Here is a 20,296-nt window from a genome sequence, read left to right as displayed (position 1 = left end):
TAATCATCACTTTCGAAGCAGGTGGATAAAAAACACCTAGGCTAGCTATCCATGTCTGCCAGGATTATGTGTTCCATTTTCATCTCTCCATGACGTACACCCGGACCCCGCGTGATAGAATCCATACCTAGGTCTGCATAGTTAGACTTGCAAAATTGCTTGTGTCCACAAAAGTACAGTTCAAAGTCAGGCTCGTTTGACCGGCGCAGTGTGCATCCGTTCCCCAGGGCGGCGAAAGCGTCACAGGTGTAGCGGTATGTGATAAAGCCGTAGCTGTTCCTGCAATTAGAGAAGACAGAAAAACAAGGGAACATGTTAAGAAATGCCGAGGAGACACACGCGTAAACGTAGCCAAGAGGCGCCACATAGAGCACTGCGCGCGCCCTAGTGCTGCGATTCCGAAGCACTACCCTTGCGACTAGGGAATCCCACAGGCTTCAAGTTATGCATATATTGCTGATATATCCTGCCTATTAGTTACCAGGGTCGGGAATTGAAGCCTAAACAATGATAGTGTAAATAGTGCAATGATAGTGACTGGCAAATGCCCGTGTTACTTGCAATCAGCCGTTCCATTTAGTTTATCTCCGGAGACAATAATACCTGGTATCGCGTGCACATTAAGGGTATAAACACCCACCCATACAATGTTGTTCCTCAAACCTCTACGTCACTCCGTAGCACGTTCACTGAACTCAGACACCAGATTAACAACAGCTGCACCAGCGTTTTACACAACATGATTGGCTGAGGCAATCTGAGCATTCCACACGAGTTGATAACATTTTCCATTTGTACAAACAAGCTAAGATATAAGGTAAGTATTGATCGGTAGCTAAATGGCTCGAAGGCAGAGCAAGCACTATCTATCCCGAAGATTCACTGGGACTTTAGCAAAAAAATAAACCGGCCACTTTATAAGATTCCATGAGAAATAACGTAGCTCTGTCTTGTTCACTATTGCCTCGCACTAGTTACTCCTCTCCAAGATTATGTATAATCTTTTTTTTTTTTTTAAGAATAATGATAACTTTACTGGAGGGTAGAGGACTCTCACGCTTCATTGCATGCACGTGTGTATCTACGTGATATATACAGTGCACATCTAATTAGGTGCCTCGATTCATGTAATTAGTCTATCACCATGGTGACAACAAGTGTCCCGCAAGGACCTGGTCATGTTTTCAAGATATCCCTTGAAATATTCAAGAGATGACTGCACATAAAATGGCTCCAAGTGGAGTAATTTACATGGTGGGGTATTATCTTGAAAGCCAGATATTGGAATGAACGGATAATTGAACAATTAAGAGTTCAAACTGTGTTTTTCAAGCACACAAAACTAAGCGTGTCTGAGAGTATACGCCAGCAGAAAGAATTCCATCACAAACACAGTAGAAACTGTACTGTAGGAAACTCTCCGACAAGAGCCACTGAGCGAAGATCACACCAGATGACAACTCAAAGACTCTGACTGCAGGGGCGGCTCCTCCATTAAGGAGGAGGAGCATCCCCACACTGATTGAAATGCCCCCACGCCCCAGATTTGAAAAATAAAATGGAAATTATGGGCAGGGCACTTATATTTAAAGTGCGCATGTCCCTTTGGGCGGACATCTTGCGAGGGCCAGCCAGACATGCACAATTTAAACCTCTCAACCCAGCGGCCAAACAAAGGCCTCCAGTGGTCTTAGGAAAGCTGAGAGAGCCTACTCCATCCAGCCTGGTGTTGTTCTCATGCTGCATGAGAGCAGCGTCTGGACTGCTTAGGGGAGGTTCCTGGGGTCTGCATTGCAGGAGTGAAGGACACCAGATGGGAGCACATGCGGGCCGCAAGGTGAGTTTTCATTTCTTTTTTTAATGTTTTAATGTATTTAATGTATGTACACTAAATCGCCAACATGCATTACATTACAGTTTTAAAGTTATGATAATGTAATCCATGTCGGAAATTTTGTTGATGTAATTTGCACCGGCAGCCACCTCCCATATGCCCGCTCACCACTCCTCGTAGGGGCAGCCGCCACTGACTGTGAGTTTCCGACAGGGTAGCTCGGCGCAGAGCAGGAAGGCGTAACTTAAGAGGCAACGTGTAAAGTACTTGTGCAACACACCGACAGTACACAGTAAACCACGCAGAAAGAGACACTACACCAATGGATTATAAAAATATAAACATCTTTATCTATAATTCAGGCAGGGTCAACAATAAAGAAAAATCCAGATTTAGGCCAGGTGAATCAATAAAAAAACAGTGCACCGCTTTCATGAGCTCTTAAATGGCACAATTTGTTGATGGGGTCTATGGGAGACAATCTTGCAGGGGCAAGGAGTCAGTTGGTAGTGTTCTTAGCAAGAGGCAATAACCCTGCAAGTTCTGGCAGAGTCTTTTGGGCAAAAACGCTTGTTCAGTTATGAGTTCAACTTGAGGTACTGTTCCCTTGCTAAGGAGCAGTTCACTTTTTGCCAAAAATAGTGCCCGTAGGGATTGAGGGCCCCACTGTGTCCGGGGCCCGGTATACACTTCTCGGTGCTGTCCGCTTTTACTCCCTTGTAGGTCACTCCCCCCTTCACGAGTGCGCGAGTGTGTTTTCAGCAAATGCCAGCGTTAACGCCCCGGGGCCCGGCCTGCCGGTAAAGCGCTCCCCAATTGATGGTTGCTGGTTGCAGGCTCTGTTTATGGGGCAGAGCCGATTTACCTGAAGGCGGGACAGGAGCTGGCGGTCCATGCGGGGCCTCCGACGGAGCAGCTTTTCTCCTCTCGACGCTCCTCTGGCTTCCGACGCAGCTTGGCTTCCGTGCACGAGCGTGAGGCAGCCCAGGTTGCTAGGGGCGCCTAGCACTTCCCTACAACGTGACGCAGCTTTGCCTGGGCGAGCCCCCCGGTTGCTAGGGAACCCTCGATGCTGAGACCAATCCCAGTGCGTCCCAGCGTTGACGTTTCCTTGTCTCCGGGCCAGCGGCGGAGACTGCCAATCAAGAGCACTCGTGTCTACTTCTCCGGCGAACCCGGCTCAGGGCACACAGCTCGAGGTGCGGCGGTGACTCTTGGGTGCAATAGCGTGTTTCTGCACAGCACTCCCAAAACACTGCACAGCCCAATCCGGTCCAGGGCCGGCGGCGGTGAAGTCCGTACATGCAGCGCTTTCCTCCGCAGCACTTCCCGTCACGGCGCTACACAGCGCATTCAGGTCCTGGGCCGCCTCGGTGATTTTGGGGGCAGTTTTGGTCACGGTGGAAGTCCCGCGTTTAAGCACAGCCTCAGACACGCTGCGTGGTCACGATGTTGCATACAAAGTCCTCTTTAAGCAGGGCCGGTCCTCGGGTGGTTGTAGATCCTGGCTCACAGTGTTACAGAGACAGTTTATAGGGACAATAAAACGTTGTAGTCCCCTTGGAGCAAGGCTTCATGCGCAGCGTTGCAGAGGCAGTCCTTGTAGTTTCCTTGCTGGTCTTGTGATCCCAGTGTCCAGGGGATCAGTTAGTCTTCTTGGTAGAGATACCCTGGTGCTGTTATTTTGTCTTAGTGTCTTTCTGGCAGGGCAAGATCAGCTAGTTGGGGCAGCAGTTCCTGGGAGCAGTCAGCCTCCACACAAGTGGCAATCCTCCTGGCGCAGCAGTCTTTACTCCAGCAGAGTTTCTCCTTAGTCCAGTGGTGTAACAAAGATGTGAGGCCAGGACCCTCCCTTATATACCCTGCGGTCTAGTTACTGGAAGGTGGTAGAAGTCTCTGGAAGGGTCTGGGGGCAGAGGTTTCTGGAAGAGTCCAGGGAGTTCTGGGATGTTCCCTGCCTTCCCTGACCTGGCTGTCACAGTGACGAAAGGCAGGGCCGTTAAGGCTACAGTGGGCAGCCATTCACAGCCCATTCAAGGGGAGAAGGTGTGAATCACCACTCCCACCTCCCAAACCAGGGAGCTATCAGTGTGTAGATGGGAGGGGGGAGTCTGCAGTGCCCAAACTAAGGGTAGGCAGGAAAATGTCCACTTTCTAAAAGTGGGATTTCTAAAGTAGTAGTGCCCAAACCCCATATATCATTGGAAAGGGTTCCCCGCGCCGGTTCCAACAAGACCAAACATTACATACTAATTAGGTCCCAGGCAGAAATGATCCCATAAGAGGGGTCCCCAATGTTAACCTATGGGGGTTAGGCCTCACTGCGGTAGCAGGGGCCTGTGGCAGGTATGCCAGTGTCACAGTGTTTTAGGGGAGAGCACCTGCACCTCAACACTGTTTAGCAGTGGTGAGATTCCCAGAGTCCTAAATCCAACAAAAAAGTACGCTGAAAATGGGAGGCACAAGGGCAAAAATGTAGGGAGAGACCACCCCAAGGCTGACAGGTCCAACACCCAGGATACTTCAGAGAATGAAGGATGATATCACGCTACAATGGACACCAATGGAGGAGCACAGTAGTAGAATTCAGGCCATTGAGGATGGGAGAATACAATAGTGTTTAGCCAAGGAAATGGGGGGATGACTTAGCATGTCCAGCCATGGTACTTGGTGCTTGTGTTTCCACGTCAAAGACGCAAGTAAAATGTGGTTCAATTACCCAGAAATGTGTACAGTTGCCTTTCTTCTGAGCTACCTGGAAAACACATTACCAGCATTTGATGGGACCAGTATAATACATATTCAACATTGTTATGTCAGAAATGCGTTGTGTGGATACATTTATCAGCACCTTGCACCTGGGCAAAGTCACAAAAAGTGACATAAACCAATACAAAGTGCTGATAACCTATTTACTTTCCAGTGCAAAGCTGTCTGTGGTGGAAGGTAGCCAGTAAGGTAATGAAACAGCACTTTGCGCTTCTTGGGTTACTTTGCATCGAGGGGGCATCTCATGGGAGGTGCATGGGCATTGCAATGCCACCAGCTATGGTTTTTGACACAAAGCCTGTCGACTAACTATGGTAGACAGGGCTTTGCGCCCAAAAACACCTTGCTGAAGCAGGCGCTATCAAGGAGAAATGTTTTTATTCATCCTACATTTTTCAACACTGCAATACATGCTGATTTTATTTTAAGATTAGTCTCTAAGGCATAGTACTTTGTACTGGAAATGTAGTACCCTTCTGTTACTAAACCTAGGCTAGGCTAAGACAAATGTGAAAAGGTATGTGAATGGAGCGAGCCTGACAGTTTGAATGTCTATGTCTATGTATTGGTATTTGTAAGGCGCCTATATCACCCGAAGGTCTCATAGCGCCAGCAGTTGCTCAGATGGTAAGGATAAGACATGCCGATTTAGAAGAGCCAGGTTTTCAAGAGCTTGCGGAATTTTTGATGGCTGGGTTCCAGTCTGATGTGGAGTGGGAGAGTATTCCAGCTTACGGGAGCGATTTTAGAAAATGATCTTTCTCCGTTTCTAACAGTACGCACTTTAGGAACCGTTAAAAGGTGCAAGCTAGAGGATCTGAGCATTCTGGCCGGACGGTATTCTATCAGTTTGTTAGCTAGATAGGCAGGGCCATTGCCGTGCAGAGATTTATGAACTAGACAGCACATTTTAAACGTAATGCGTTTCTTAATGGGGAGCCAATGAAGCATCTTCAGACAGGGGGCAGAGGAGGTGCGGCTAGGTAAATCTAAGGCCATTCTGGCTGCAGTATTTTGAAGAACCTGGAGTCTGTTTAGGAGGTTCTCGTTTATGGAAGCGAAAAGGGCATTACCGTAATCCAGGCGACTAATAATTAGTCCCTGGATTAAAGGTAGACGAGAAGAAAGAGGGATCCACTTAAAAATTTTCTTTAAGTTACGCATAAGTCCAAAGCTGGTGTGAGTGATGTTATTGATATGGTCTGCCATGGTAAGTTTATTGTCAAGCGTTATCCCTAGATTGCGGGCTGCTGATTTGGGAGAAGGACAGGCACCCAATGGTGATGGCCACCATTCGTCAGACCAATGCTTATAGGCAGATCCAAAAAGCACAATCTCCATCTTTGCCGCATTGAGTAAAAGGTAGTTGTTAGACATCCAATCCTTTACTGCTAGCATGCATTTTTGGAACCTATGTTTGATGTTGATAGGATTAGGCCCCAAAGTGATGAGGATTTGCGTGTCGTCTGCATAAGACACGGTCTCAAATCCAAAAGCTTTAATTAATCTTGCAAGAGGGGAAACATAAAGATTAAAGAGCGTGGGGCTCAAGATAGAGCCTTGGGGTACACCTTTATCAACTTCCTGACTGGCCGATGAAAATTTGCCAATCTGGACCTTAGAGCTCCGACCAGTCAGGTAACTTTTGATCCATGCCAGGGCTGAGCCCTCGACACCAACCTCCATCAGCCGTTCAATCAAGATGCTGTGTGAGATGGTGTCGAAGGCAGCAGATAGGTCGAGTAATACCAAAATGGCTGATTGTTTTGCATCTAAAGCCAGTCTAATATTATCGACCATTTCAAGTAGGGCAGTTTCGGTGCTGTGGAACGCCCTAAATCCTGACTGGGACGGGTCTAAGAGTTTATTAGACTCAAGATGTTTAGTGAGTTGAGTGTTGATTAAGGATTCCATGATCTTACCAAACATCGGGAGAAGGGAAATCGGCCTATAGTTTAGAGGTTGAGATGGATCGGCAGAGGGCTTCTTCAGAATCGGTCTGACAATGGCTTCTTTCCAGTGAGAAGGTACCGTTGCGTGGGAGAGTGAGAGATTAAAAATTTTGGTCAAGTGAGGGGTCAAAATAGGCGCAATTTTAGATAAAATTGAAGAAGAAGCTGGATCAATGGGGGAGCCGGACTTAATTCTTTTCATAGTAAGAGTAACTTCTTCTTCTGTAAGTGGACGAAATTGATTTAGTGTAGTGACAGGGGAGGGCAAGGCTATGATGATGGACGACTCAGAAAATATGGTAGGGGCAGGAACATTAATAAATGATTTATAGATGTCATTTATTTTATTGTGAAAAAAAGACGAAAGGGTGTCAGCCCATTCCCTAGACGCATTTGTGATAGGTTGGCAAGTTAAAGGGTTAGAGAACTCTTTAACTGTTTTGTAAAGTTCTTTGTGCGAATTTGAAGCCTGGTCAATCCTATTCCCCAGGTAGACTTTTTTGGCTAGAGCTATATCGCACATATATTGGCGATTAAGTTTTTTATAATGCAATCTGTCACTGAAATCTTTGGTGTGCCGCCATTTGCGTTCACAGGCTCTTACCGCAAGTTTCGAGGTCTTAAGTTCCAACGTGAACCACGGGGACAATTTATTGGGGCATCTGTTTATTTTACTGGGGGCAATTATATCAAGAGTTGTCGTGATGGCTAGGTCTAAGTTATTGGCTGCCAAGTTAGGGTCGTTGTGAGATTCAATGGGAAGAGGGAGAAAGTGTGAAAAAAATACTTCAGGACTGATCTTATTCCAAGGTCTACTCATGATTGGATCTTACTGGGTCGTGGTATGAGTGAGGTACGTTGAATATGAAAATGGATTTTGAAATGGTCCGACCAAAGAACAGGTACAGAACAGTCAATCGTTATTTTATTTGAATTAGTGAATAAAAGATCCAGGGTATGTCCGGCGGAATGAGTGGGGCCGGTCACTAATTGGTTTAGACCTAACGCATTCATACTGGAAATAAGTTCAGCAGTGTAAGGATCTTGTGCAAGTTCAATGTGATGGTTAAAATCGCCTAATAGAAAGAAGTTCGGGGAGGATAAAACATGCGATGCTATGGTTTCGGTAAGTTCATTAACAAAATTAGTTTTAGTTACTGGAGGTCTATATAGAAGGGCTCCTTTCCAGGATTCTTTGTTCCCCAGTGAATGGCAGCACAAGGAATGACAGAAGCATGACCATATCTTTTCAGATAGGTTCAGAACTGTGTTTTCACCCTTGCACCCCACAGTGCAGCAACTTAGGTTTCTACGATTTTTTTTATCACATTTGTAATACATTTGCCCTTGGAAGTCACTTCCTTGGCCTAAGTGACTATGTCAATATGCATGTCTGCTTAATGTGATTTTATCGTACTACTTGGATTTAATAACTTATGCTTAGTCAGTAACCAGCCAGAAGCAGGATATGTGCCATTAATGTGTACTGAGCATTGTTTCTAAAATTAGGCCCATTTTAAGGGCAAGACTGGATGTATATGGTAGGTGACATCTTCCACATTTATATATGGTATATCAATCATGTAATCCACAGTGGGTCAGATGAACCATAGGAACCGCTATTTAGGAAATGCAAAATGATATGTATGAAATTATCGATTTCCTAATAGCTGTTCCTACAGAGTAGGAACAGCTATTAGAAAACTGCAATTAGCGAGTTCCATACCATTCGCACTAATGGGCCAGCATTGCATTTTCTAAATAGCGATTTTCAATCAAGAAATCGCTACTTTGGAAATGCTAAACCAAGGATGGCTATGGGCATAAGGCCCCTTGTAATGCACCCCAATGCACATGTAGAGCACCCACATGCCCCAGGGACATGTGTAGGCTCTATTGCACTTTAAAAAAAAAAGCATCTTGGGGTGCTTTTTAGATTGAGCCTAGGTAGTGCACATGAGCTGTCTGCAAAACATGCTGTATCTCCCCTGTGGGATTCTGGCACTCACATCATTGCCATTCGTTCTTTGCTGTGTCATTCACAAATGCTGCCTTTTTATTGGAGCAGTCATTGTAATTGTCCCTCCTTTAGGTGCTTGGTTCCCTCCCAGGCGTTTTCACTAGGTGATTCTTTTTTTGTTGGCCATAGCAACGTGTTCATGCTTCCTCCTGGCACAGCGTACAATAGCCCCTCCTCCTACCTGTGCATCGAAGCCTCAGGATTTCTTCTGGTTGTCCATCTATTCATTCTGGCTCGTTTTCACCTGTTGGTTGTACTCAAGAACGCCCCTCAGAGCGGCCCCCACTGGCAATGACACGGCTGGTAATCGGACTCCATATGGTGCTGTTTCTTTTGCAGTTAAAAGGGTATAAGCCTTTCATCATGTTGCATCTGACACTGAGGTGGTGCTCTGTTAGTTGTTTATACGTTGCCTTGAGTGGATGGCGCTCTAGCCCATTGCCCGCTTAGCTCTCTCAGTGCGGCTTTACCTTATTTCCCAAGTGCTGCAATGAAGGCGGTGAGCTGATATTTTGCTGTTCCAGCCTCCAGACTGAAAGGGATCACCGGAGTTTAGAGCTTATAGTGCTCCCGGTTCATTGGGAATAGAATGTATCAGGTTATCAGAGCATGCGGCGTCTCCTTAGACAAGTAATATCTTTAGTTGGAAAGGGAGACTAAGTCTGCTTCACTTCAGCAACTTCACTTTTATTTGATTGTCCAATTAAAGGCAAAGGGACAGCAGTGAGTCAGCCTTGTCGTCATCTGAGATATTTGGTTAGGTTACAGGGGACACCTGTCCATTGCTTACTATTTGTTGACTTGTTTTTTTATGTTAATTTAATTAGCTTTTGGCTGCTTTGGGTGAGTTCGAGAAGGAGAGCTCAGTGATCAAAGGAAGACACTGGTGCACACTGTTTATAGTTACACAGAGAAAAGCTCTTTGAACCACCACTGGCCATGTCTGCATTTCTAAGTAGGTTGCGCTTGCGGAGTTAATCTAAAGCTGCATGTCTGCAGCCGAGTACGCATGCTGCTTTAGGTTGTGGGTTCCAGTGAGTTACTCTGCTGCCTTCTGGATCAACAAACACAGGTCCCGTTCCTAAAAGTACCATCATGTCTGTATTTCAAAACTAACCCCGAATTATGTGAATTCCTTCATAGGCTGTTAGCGAAAATACATAAACATGATTTTTAGTGAGCATACTTAAGAGCTGTTAAAGCAATTAATGCGTTCTTTTTTATTATGGTGTAATAAGCATTTCATTGTATTGTCCGACATTGTAGGCATCCCCAATACTTGCAAATCATGTGCGAATTGTCATGTATACTGACAGGTGAAGAGAGGAATTGCCACTAAGCAGCCAAAGGCACTCTAATAGCATGTAAAAAACAAAAAATGATATTCTAGGTCAATATTTTATATTGGGTTACTTTTAGGTCTCTGCTGACTGTAAAACTATAAGTTTATGAGATATATTTGATTTTTTTTTTTTATCAGATATATTTGAATTGTATTTTCGGATGACTGACGCCAATTTAGGTCTCTTTTTCCTGCACTGTCTTCATTGAGCGCTCAGGGCTGCCAAGTTTTCAGTGTACTTGTTAACATGTTTGCAATGCACTTATGTGTGAAATTCTATGTCTTAAATGTGACACCTCGAGTGTCACACTTGATCATGAATATGAACTGTGTTTATTATTTATCGTTAATAACCAAATTCTTAAAGTATTGAACACTCTTGCAGGGCAAATATTTAAGTTCAAACTGAATTCCTCATTTAAGCTCTCTTTTCCACCAATCAGGCGAGATCTGTGCACCACCCCATTGACCAAGCCAATAGGTCTACCATTGGCGAGATTAATTGGCATTGCCAATGCTTGTTTTAAATTGTACATGGTTACCATCGACTTTGAGTCGTTTGTAATTGCATTTTCTAAATGCTCATTTTGCATTTAGGAAATGCTCTGCACATGTGCTAAAAAAATCGCAAACAGGAAATCCCTATTTACGATTTCCTATTTAGGGTAGATATCGCATTTTGCAATTCTCTAAAGACCTAAGTACATAGGAAAAGGCTGTTTTGCATTTTTTAACAGGCCAAAATTGCGAATTGGCCAGTTAAGAAATGCAAAAGGTCTTTGTACATTGGCCCAGTATTCCTTAACTGACAGATGATCTGTTTATTAAATATACCACAGAAAAGCTGTGGGAGGTTGTGTCAGTAATGGGGCCTGGGGGGCTTAGATGACAGCACGGACATCTAGATAAGCCCTGCCTGGCTTCAACATGGCGACCAAGACGAGACATGCCTGACCCTGACTTGGCGCCCGCCGTTTTAGTAGAGGTGCAACATACAGGAGTGAAGCTACTGTAAGATAGCAGCCAAGCTACATACCCCTTCCCATTATGCCATCCTCTTCATGTCCACCCTCCCGTTTTTCTGGACTCAAGACTTTCGTTCACTTCGTGATCTTCATTCTAATTCCGGCGGAACCCGAACCACATGGCGGATTCCCGGTGGAGCTGCACTGACAGCTAAAGGGGAGATTGGCTCCACCGCACTGCTATGACCGTCACCTACCCGGCCGGACTTCGAACATATGTCTCGTCATTTTTCCCTCGCTACTGTCCTCCCCCCTGTTAACTTCCAGCTCTCTTGGTCTTTTACGGTCGTGACTTTTGTGTTTGCTAGTCACTCCTGTCTTGACTTTGTAATCATTTTGTAATTTATGTGAAATCTTGTAACTTGCAACTCGCTTTTTCCTTATGTAAAGCGCTCTGATACCTTCGTGTCTAGCCAGCGCTATATAAAACTCATAAAATAAATAAATAAATAAAGACATCCGTTCACCATGTACTGTGGCTTATGAGCTAACAATAAGTCACATTTTTAGAAAGGTGCAAACGTGACAGATGAAAAATTAAGTCATTATCTGAATATTCTTTTTTGCTACTTAAAGTTGTGTATCTTGCTTATATCTTTGTAGAGTTTTAAATCAGAAAAATAATGTATTACAGTTCAAACATAATGGAAAATCACAGATAGGAGACCCAATTTTTGCACTGGATGCTTCAAAATATAGACTTTGCATAAGTTTAATAATACTCTCATTCACATTTCTTGTGGACAACCCAAGTGTGGTAGCTGCCACATTGTCAAATATGTGGAAATGGAAACAGGCCTTTAGCAGTTGTAGAGGATGGTGGACATCTAGTGAGAGTAAGGAGACTGAATATTGGCTATCATTCTGATAGTTAAGGCGGTGGATGATATCTCTTGGGATGCAAAGGAATCTTCCAGGAGCTGATTCATAATATTACTCCAGTGCCATTTCCTAAGCGGCTCCTATGCCAGGAGTAACAGTGGAGTGGTTTTGGATTTTTATCTTACTAAAAGAGACATCACAACAACAATTATGTAATAAAAAAGAAGGTCATAAGGAAATACGTTCTTTCTCACTCACTTCCTTAAATAAAATAGAGCATTGCAATATGCGTTCACATCATTTTGTTTGAGGAGTAGCATTCCCTTTGGATCCTGGTATCTCCTAGGTGCTTTTGGCAGATGGATTGATAGACAAACATTGGAACATCAATAGTGGAAAATATGCAGATGCATTTTTGCAGACAAGTAAGGTGTATGACGGTGGTATCATAGCATATCACACGTGCTCTATGTTGAACCAGGAGAGCTTGACCAATACCAGAAAGACAAATTTGATTAATCTAAATGGAACTCATTTGCATATTAATGGTTTTCCTGCATGGATTGAATTCTCAGGAGCTATGTGGACATCCCTGACACAATGGGTTGGAAAATCAGTGAGTGAAATGGCTGCATCTGCTACTTCATGACTACGATGCACAACAAATTCATTTATGACAAACGTATATTCTGCAAGTATTTACCCATCATCGCGCAGATTTACTGTGCATTCCTCAATTTCTCCAAACACCTCAAAGCGATCCCGCAGCTCTGCCCGGCTAATGTCTGGTCTGATCTTAGAGACGTAGATCACACGGCGTTCTTCCTATTAGAAGGGAAGGTAGTGTACAATGTCAAGAAATGCGTATTATTGTTTCCCGCTGCACAGTGCTGAAACATTGCAAATCGGACCTGATCAATCATAATAAAGCTTCTTTCTAGAAGTCAATTACAGCCTAGATGAGTAGAGTTCTGGGATGACATGGATGTGGTCATTAATGGCTCTTCTATGCCTCTAAAACGCAATATTGCCACAAAAACAATATGGAAAACCCCAAGTAGCATATGCGAGAAAGACCAACATTTTTCCCCACAGCGCTTGTTTTCGTGACAGCTCCAATGTGTCTCTGAGAATGTTCTGGGATTGACATGTCCCTCCCCATGTTTCGCTGAGTTGGATAAAGCGCAGCATCACATCTCTGGAGCCTACAACCTGAAGATCTCATTACAGGTTTCACTCCATCTGGTGTACTGTGGCAAATAATAGAGCATTCGAGAGACAGCCTTGCAGTCTACGTTCATCTTGTTATTAATAAATAGGATTTACACAAGAACTCACAAGTAAATAATAACTTCTGTTTGATAGGTCTACTAAAGTCGTGTTCCATCACACGCGCACTCTTTGATCATTCTTCTAGTTCCACCTCGTGTGCATGAATGAATGAATGAAAGGAGACTTGTAAACGCGCAACTTAGCCCGAAGGCATCACTCATAGCCTCTCGTTACCGATGGCACGTGCATGCCGGCGTCCTTCTAGTCTTCATATTCCACCATTCCCTCCCTTCTTATTTGCTGTTCTCGCCGTGAGCTCCAGGTATAAACCATGACATGCAATGAGGCAATTATTCTAAGCTGTGAGAGAAAACAGCAAACTGGAAAGTTATTTTTTTTCTTTCGATTCCATTGGCTGCGGATAACACACTACACATTGTGTGGATGGGTAACTCGTTGACGTCACAGCCTTCTTTCATGGTTAAACAGACTGCCTGAAACAGGCTTCACTCTTTATCAGCTTAATTTGTTTTTTAATCACTGACGTTTGATAAAGTCTCACTGCAACCATTTGGTGGTCATGACCCTGGCAAATGGCTTCTGAATTTTCCCAAAACACAATGTGCTTAAAGACACATTATCCGTTTTAAGACCACCTGTCCGTCTAGTCTGTGAACACTCTCTGCCATACTATGCACGTTTCATAGAATGCCTGCTCTCTGCTTCTCATGCTAGACGGGTTTATTTTACGTAAGTAGGAGCTGGGACAGAGAGCTTTCTGCTAAAATATGCTGGAAACACTGCTATAGTGCAATCCGCAAACAGGAGAAGAATGAGAAGCCTATCAATGTGCACCGTCTGAATGGGGGAGTGTGACGCAGCGGGGGAGGGGAGGAGTCATCCGGGATACTGGCCTCAGCTCTGAATAACTCTGCCTCAGTGTTCGTGGTCTGACGTGGAAGAATGCACAATGTGCTGACGGACGGATCGCAGGTTCCATGGCGGTGACCTCATACCATGGAACCGTTGCAAATGCCTTGTATACATTCGACCACTCTTTAACAGGAGATGACCATAGACTGTTTTGCAGGAAATTCCTTTTTTTTGCGGAGTGAGTTTTGGTATTTGCCAAAAACACTCTGTCAACTGACATGCACATTTTACATAAAACAAGCAGGCCTAATTGTATGGGTGAGTGATCCAATGACTGATTGACCATTAAGGGAGTGTAAGTGTAAGCGTGAGTGTGAGTGAGTGTAAGAGTGTGGATTTGTGAATCAGAACATAACTATATAAGTACATGTATATTTAATGGGGCCACTGTGTACTCTGTCGACTACAGGTCACAATGATAGGAAACCTATTTGTCTATAGATTTAGGAGGCAGTGAGTGAGTATGCGAGTCTAGGAGACAGTGAGTATGTATTGAGCCAGCCTGCTCGATCAGTTATAGGTGTGCATTTTACCCAGTGCCCCTATTCAGTTTTAAGAAGTTGCGAGGGCCTGACCCAGATCTTGGCCGACGGGTTACTCCATCAAAATGGTGACGGATATCCCATCAGTCTAGATATAATTCCATTATATCCTATGGGATTTATATTTCGGAAGGCGGGATATCTGTAGCCATTGTGACGTAGTAACCCGCACGCCAAGATCTAAATCAGGCACTGACTGAGTGACTGACAGAAGTTAGTGAGAGTTAATTAAATGTACTGAGCTATTTTTTTCTGCTGCTAAAATTTCTAAAAGAAAACAATATATAAGGTGCCTGGAATTAGGCGGGGTCTGTAGTTTACAAATTCCATTATTATTATAGAGTCATGCATAACGGAAAGGATAATATGAACTTTAAATTTAAAAAACGTATTTTCAGTGACTGATACTGATGTGAAGTCCGTTTGCTGTAGGCACAAGTCTAACTAAAACAAGCTGCAAACTGCTGTGGACGTCGAGCGCGTGAAGTGTTACCTCAGCATCGCCACCCTGTCTGGCTCGAGCCTCGTGATTAAAACAACGGGGGACGCTGAACACCTGCTCCACCGACCGCAGGGAATAGTGAAAAGGAAACGCGGCACTGCCGCGAGAGCCGCGGGGGGAACCAGCGCTCTGCCTAGCAAACACACGGGAGGATAAACAGAAACCTGGAAGGGCTCCTCGGACTAAAAATAAAAAGGAATTCCATATCTAAAATGACACGCAGCGATTTAAATTAATGCAAAACAAAAAACGGAAGCGCGGAGGCTGTTCCTCTGCGACTGCACTAAAAGCTTTAACCAATGCAGTGCATCTCGTGTCTGCCTTTTTGTTGTATAGGAGATGTTATTAAGCATATTTAATACAGAACATGCAGGATGGTTCTGCTATGGAGAGAGACGAGTGTGCGGTAATGTGGCACACCGCCCTCAGTCTGCTGTTGTGAGCTAAATGCCTCTTAAACAATTTTTGCACAAAAATAAACTGGGGCAAGTGTTGGAAAATCGACCGTGTACTTGAACTCTGAGAGTATCAATATCCTAAAATAAGGAATTAAGTATAAGGAGATAGCAATGAAAATAAAGGGTAGACAGCTGTAATGGGATATAGGCAATGTAGCATCAGGGCCGGCTTTAGCGCTGATGGCGCCCGGTGGCACATGTTTGTTGGCGCTCACCAATGACCTCCTCCGCCACGGATTCCCTCATTGCCACCCTTTAACAGTGCCCCTCAAGTCTCCACAGCCACTCTCTCTCAGATGCATTTAGTTCGTTGTATAGCACCACTCATACCAGTGTAGGGTGTCAAAGCCCTTTACATCACACAAATATTATACAGAGTCAATCGATCATATGTGTGTAAATCAATGTACAAGAAACAATATTTAAGACAGAGGACTACAAGGTGTAGAGTCACATGTCATCCAAACTGGTGAGCAGTATCGTGTAAGAGTGATTGGTCTGGAGATGCACAAACGTAGAATTTAAAATGTAACACCATAGTTGGGGGTTCTCCTTAATAATAAGAATTTATTTCTACCCAAATGAACCAATTTTGCAACATTAGGATAATGTAAGACTGGAGAAAACATCATAACCTATACCTTGCAGTTTTCATGCAGCTCGTTGATAACAGTTAATTGTTTCCTGTCCTGCATTAGGAGTTTACCTTATACACTGCAACTAACAATAGGCCCTCTCTGACAAAAGCAGTAACTTACGGGTCGATTTTTATTATATGCACTTTGTGATCTGCATCGTACACGTTCTTTGCAGCAGGCATATTAACCCTCTGCGCTACCTTACGGTGAGCCAAAACTTCCACTCGACAAAACTCTGATTTCTCTCTCTCCAGGAAGAACATTAATCACCAAAGTTATCTTCACATTCTTTTTGTTGCTTGAAAATTGCTAGAGGCAAGGTACGCAGCAGCAGGTGCTTTTAAAACCATAATATATGGCACCCATACAAAGTCAGCATCCGGTGCGGTGGCACTAGTCGCACGCCCTACAGCCGGCCCTGTGAAGGACCAACCGAAGTGCTGTAGTAATAACCCTGGCCCAGTGCTAAATTTGAAAAAGGTAAGTGCCAGAACCCTTGTCAGGAGGCCACTGCTGCTTGCACCACCAAATGCCCCTATCAACGCTGCCAATGGCAGTACTAACACAGCCGACCATCATATACTACTGATGTGACAATCTGAACTATTCCAGGCCACACAAAACTTTAAGAATGAGCCTACTATTATTATCTTATGCACATTGAATTAATAAACTCACTGTTCACTCAACTACAAAATAGACAAAAAGCTCCACCTTGTGGTAGACTGTCATAAGTGCCTCAGTGAGAATTAAGTGCTGGTGCCTAGCAAATGGAAAGACCAGCTCAAATTAAGCACTGCTCAGACCTGGAGGGAGATGGCGAGACCTGATGCTAGTAGGAAAGGATGGGTATGCGTGAAGTGCATGGAAAAAGTTTCCAAATTGACAGATTATCTAAAACCAGGATAACTGTTCATCCATTTCAGTTAAATGATGATGACAATAAACATTAGCCTCTGGACATGGTGGAAATCTGGGCTTCCTATGTGTCAGATGACTGAACAGGAGCACACAACATGTCTCGGGGAATTGAAACAGCCAAGGAATAACGAGGGAGAGTAGTTGCAACCAGGTGAAATATACACCCGAATATACCCTTAAACCCATCCCCAAACCTCATGGGAGTCACTGAAAAAAACATTTCAAATCTGACAACCCAGCTGTGACCTGAGAGCAATTTCCTCTGGTCAGTCTCTCTCCAGTTCCCTCATTATCTGTCTATTGTCTATATACAACCATGGGCAGTGTACACAGCATGCATCTCCTGTCGATTGTGAGACATGCCTGTTTTTTACTGCTGCCTCAATCCCTACTACAATGCTGTATTGGGCCGGTCAACACACATAAAGCACATTCAGACACATGTAATTCAGATAAAAGTGCAGGCAGAGCATACAGTGCATGCCAAAAGACACATACTCACCAATACATAATATAAACACAAGCACACATACATCATTTCTTTACAGCTATCATTTATACAGCTCTGCCCAAAGATAGTGGCTGTTGCACAGTTGGTTTGAGAAATAATAAAATATAAAAGAGAAAGAAATGTAAAATACAAATAAAGATAAAACGCTAAAATCCATAGATCACTGTCAGGTTACACCAATCAGTCCTTCTTCCTCCACCACACATGTAAACATTTTTTGTGTGTTATTTTTAAGTCATGCATCCCCACTTCAATGTATTGTGTGATCTTGGGCTATTCACTTCACATCCCTGGATCTTAGTTACCATGGGCCAGATGTATCAAAAAAGCATCTTGCAATTCTCAGATAACAATTTTTACTCAATAGCTATTTGATAATCACAAAATGCTATGTATGTAGGAAGTACCAAAGATTTTGCAATTCCTAAATATTACCTAATAGTGATTAGGTAAACAGCAGATCGCTATTAGGTAATATTACGCCATTCATTCCTATGGGCCAAGAGGCCCATAGGTGCAAATGGTTTTGCAATAGCTAATTTGCCATTACCTAATTGGTAATCACAAATTCGCTAAGGCAAAGCCAAGGGTGCGCATGGTCCTACAGCCTCCCTGAAGTACCCCAGAAAAAGAAAGTGTGCACATGCAAAACACACACATGCCCTAGAGGCATGTGTGCGCTACATGGCACTTTGAAAAATGCAGTTTTGTGCATTTTTCAAAATGTGCACAAGGTTACCATCAACTTAAAGTTGATGGTAATTAGTGTTTCCTAAATGCACAGTTTGCATTTACGAAAGGCTTCTTCCATGTGCATTATGGATTTGCAAATTGTGATGACCTAAATTGCAAATACAAAGCCTTTCATACATAAGGAAAGGCAATTCTGCATCCGCAGATGGTCGAATTTAGAGATTCGCACTTTTTGCACATACAAAATAGTTTCATACATCTGGCCCCATATCATTTAAAGTATGAGATATTAAAAATAGAATATCACAAGTATGAGGCATTACTTATTTATTGGCATGCACATGTATTAAATTGACCTTTGCTGCAGATGTGAGAGGTGCCTGACTCCAATAGCAGGTTAAAACAGTGCACCAGGTGCATATGCCCATGTGAAAGCAAGTCAAAATGGGAGTGATTTGGCTGAGCAATACTTCAGGGCAATCCTGAGATACGATGGCAGAACAGTGCATGTTCTTTGTGCTGGGAAAGGTGGATCTGCTGCCGTTCTGTACTGAGGTGTATCCACAAAGCAGGGAGCAGTCTTAGGCAGAAAAAGCTGGATTTGTTATGGGTCAGCACTAGCAGTGTTGACAGTGCAGTGGCAGTACTGGACACCGGCCTAAGGAAGACTATTTTGGGCTTTGGCTCTCATTCTATTAAGTATTGTATCTAAAATAACTACTGGATGCAAAACAACCTATTTATTCTCCTTAGGTGGTTGTGCTGGAGGCGTCTCTATTCCTATCAGCATCCTCTTTTACTTCACTATGTTTTAAAATAAACACAAAATGGACTTTACTTAAAAAATATAAAAGTGAGCAAAGCTCCTCAGTAGAATTGCAGAGCAAGATAGGAAAGATTTAAACTGGTTATGATGAAAAAGCCAAGGAATGGGAATTAATTGTGTGTGTTAGAAAGAAGCAGCCAGAGCCGGACTGGTAACCAAAACCGGCCCTGGCAAACTGCTTGGCTGCCCCCCCTGTGGTGGAGGAGGGGGGCGACCGAGCTGTTTGCAACGGCCGGTTTCAGACAATTTTGTTACAGGGGGCCGATATTGCCAGCCCCGGTAACAAAACCGGCCCCCACCCTACCGGCCCACCGGGGAAATGCCCGGTGCCGGCAACGGCCAGTCCGGCCCTGGAAGCAGCCCAGAAAACTGTGAAGTTGGCTTTACCATGTACATTTTTTATAACTAGCCATGCTGCCTTTAATTTTTGGCCTTTGATTAACTTATGTAGATGAAACAAAAGGAAAGGCAGGTTAATGGAAAAAGGTTTACCAGCTCGCACAACAAAAGAACGGAATGCTGAGATATGAAGCAATTGTGATACATTTTTCAACTGAACAGTGTGCACGCAGCAACTGTCTCTCTGAACACCATCACGAATGAAGGTGGGCAGCCACGCAGGGATGCACCCTAGAGTGAAGATTGACAGAGACATAGGTGCAATTTCTGGCTGACCGTGATTGTGTGGAGGTCAGATAAAAGGTGGGCTATCCCAGTCAAAGATTTTACCTTCTGACTTAGCACCTGTTTTATTTTTCAGCAGACAGGATACTCTGTCACAAACATGACGGATATCCCATCCGCTGTATTCCAAGTGCAACTATATCCTATGGCACTTGTAATGGGGCAGATAGGATATACGTCTGCCGAAATATAAATCAGGCCCTTAGTCCCAAACTCCTCAGGGCAGGATTCCAGGCCGTAGATCTCTTTCTAGCCTGATCACCTGCAAAGTCTAGTCCTCTTGAGTCAGCTGAACCCTCTTGGATTCCGGAATCTGTCTGTTTTTTGTGTCCCTGAAGCAAGGGAACAGGAGGCCAACCACTTGACCCTTGGAGAGCGGCTGCAACCCCTGGGTGCCAGAAGGATTCAGTGGTCCTTGGGTCTTTGTGTGAGTCTTCTTCCAAAACAGACAGGAGTCAGAAATCTTCTTCTAACAGGGCCTTCTTCTTCAGATTAAGTCTTTCTAGGTGCAGGAAACTTCATGGAGGTGGTGGTGGAGGTGCAAGATTTATC

At 44.0% G+C, this 20,296-nt stretch overlaps 1 protein-coding gene across 1 annotated transcript in view; it reads right to left on the bottom strand.

Moving 5' to 3' along the window:
* Nucleotides 1-20,296, bottom strand: part of PPARGC1A (PPARG coactivator 1 alpha) — a 251,353-nt gene that overhangs the window by 29,070 nt on the left and 201,987 nt on the right. The window contains exons 11-12 of the mRNA XM_085642344.1: nt 12,468-12,589; nt 128-279 (exon numbers count right to left, since the gene is read on the bottom strand). Coding sequence (XP_085498470.1) covers nt 128-279; nt 12,468-12,589 — 274 coding nt within the window. The remainder of the gene's footprint in view (nt 1-127; nt 280-12,467; nt 12,590-20,296) is intronic.

The sequence above is a fragment of the Triturus cristatus genome, chromosome 2_2 (genome assembly GCF_964204655.1).
Source record: "Triturus cristatus chromosome 2_2, aTriCri1.1, whole genome shotgun sequence".
Lineage (NCBI taxonomy): Eukaryota > Metazoa > Chordata > Amphibia > Caudata > Salamandridae > Triturus > Triturus cristatus.
The sequence above is the reverse complement of the archived record's forward strand: the minus strand, read 5'-3'. Positions and strand labels throughout refer to the sequence as shown.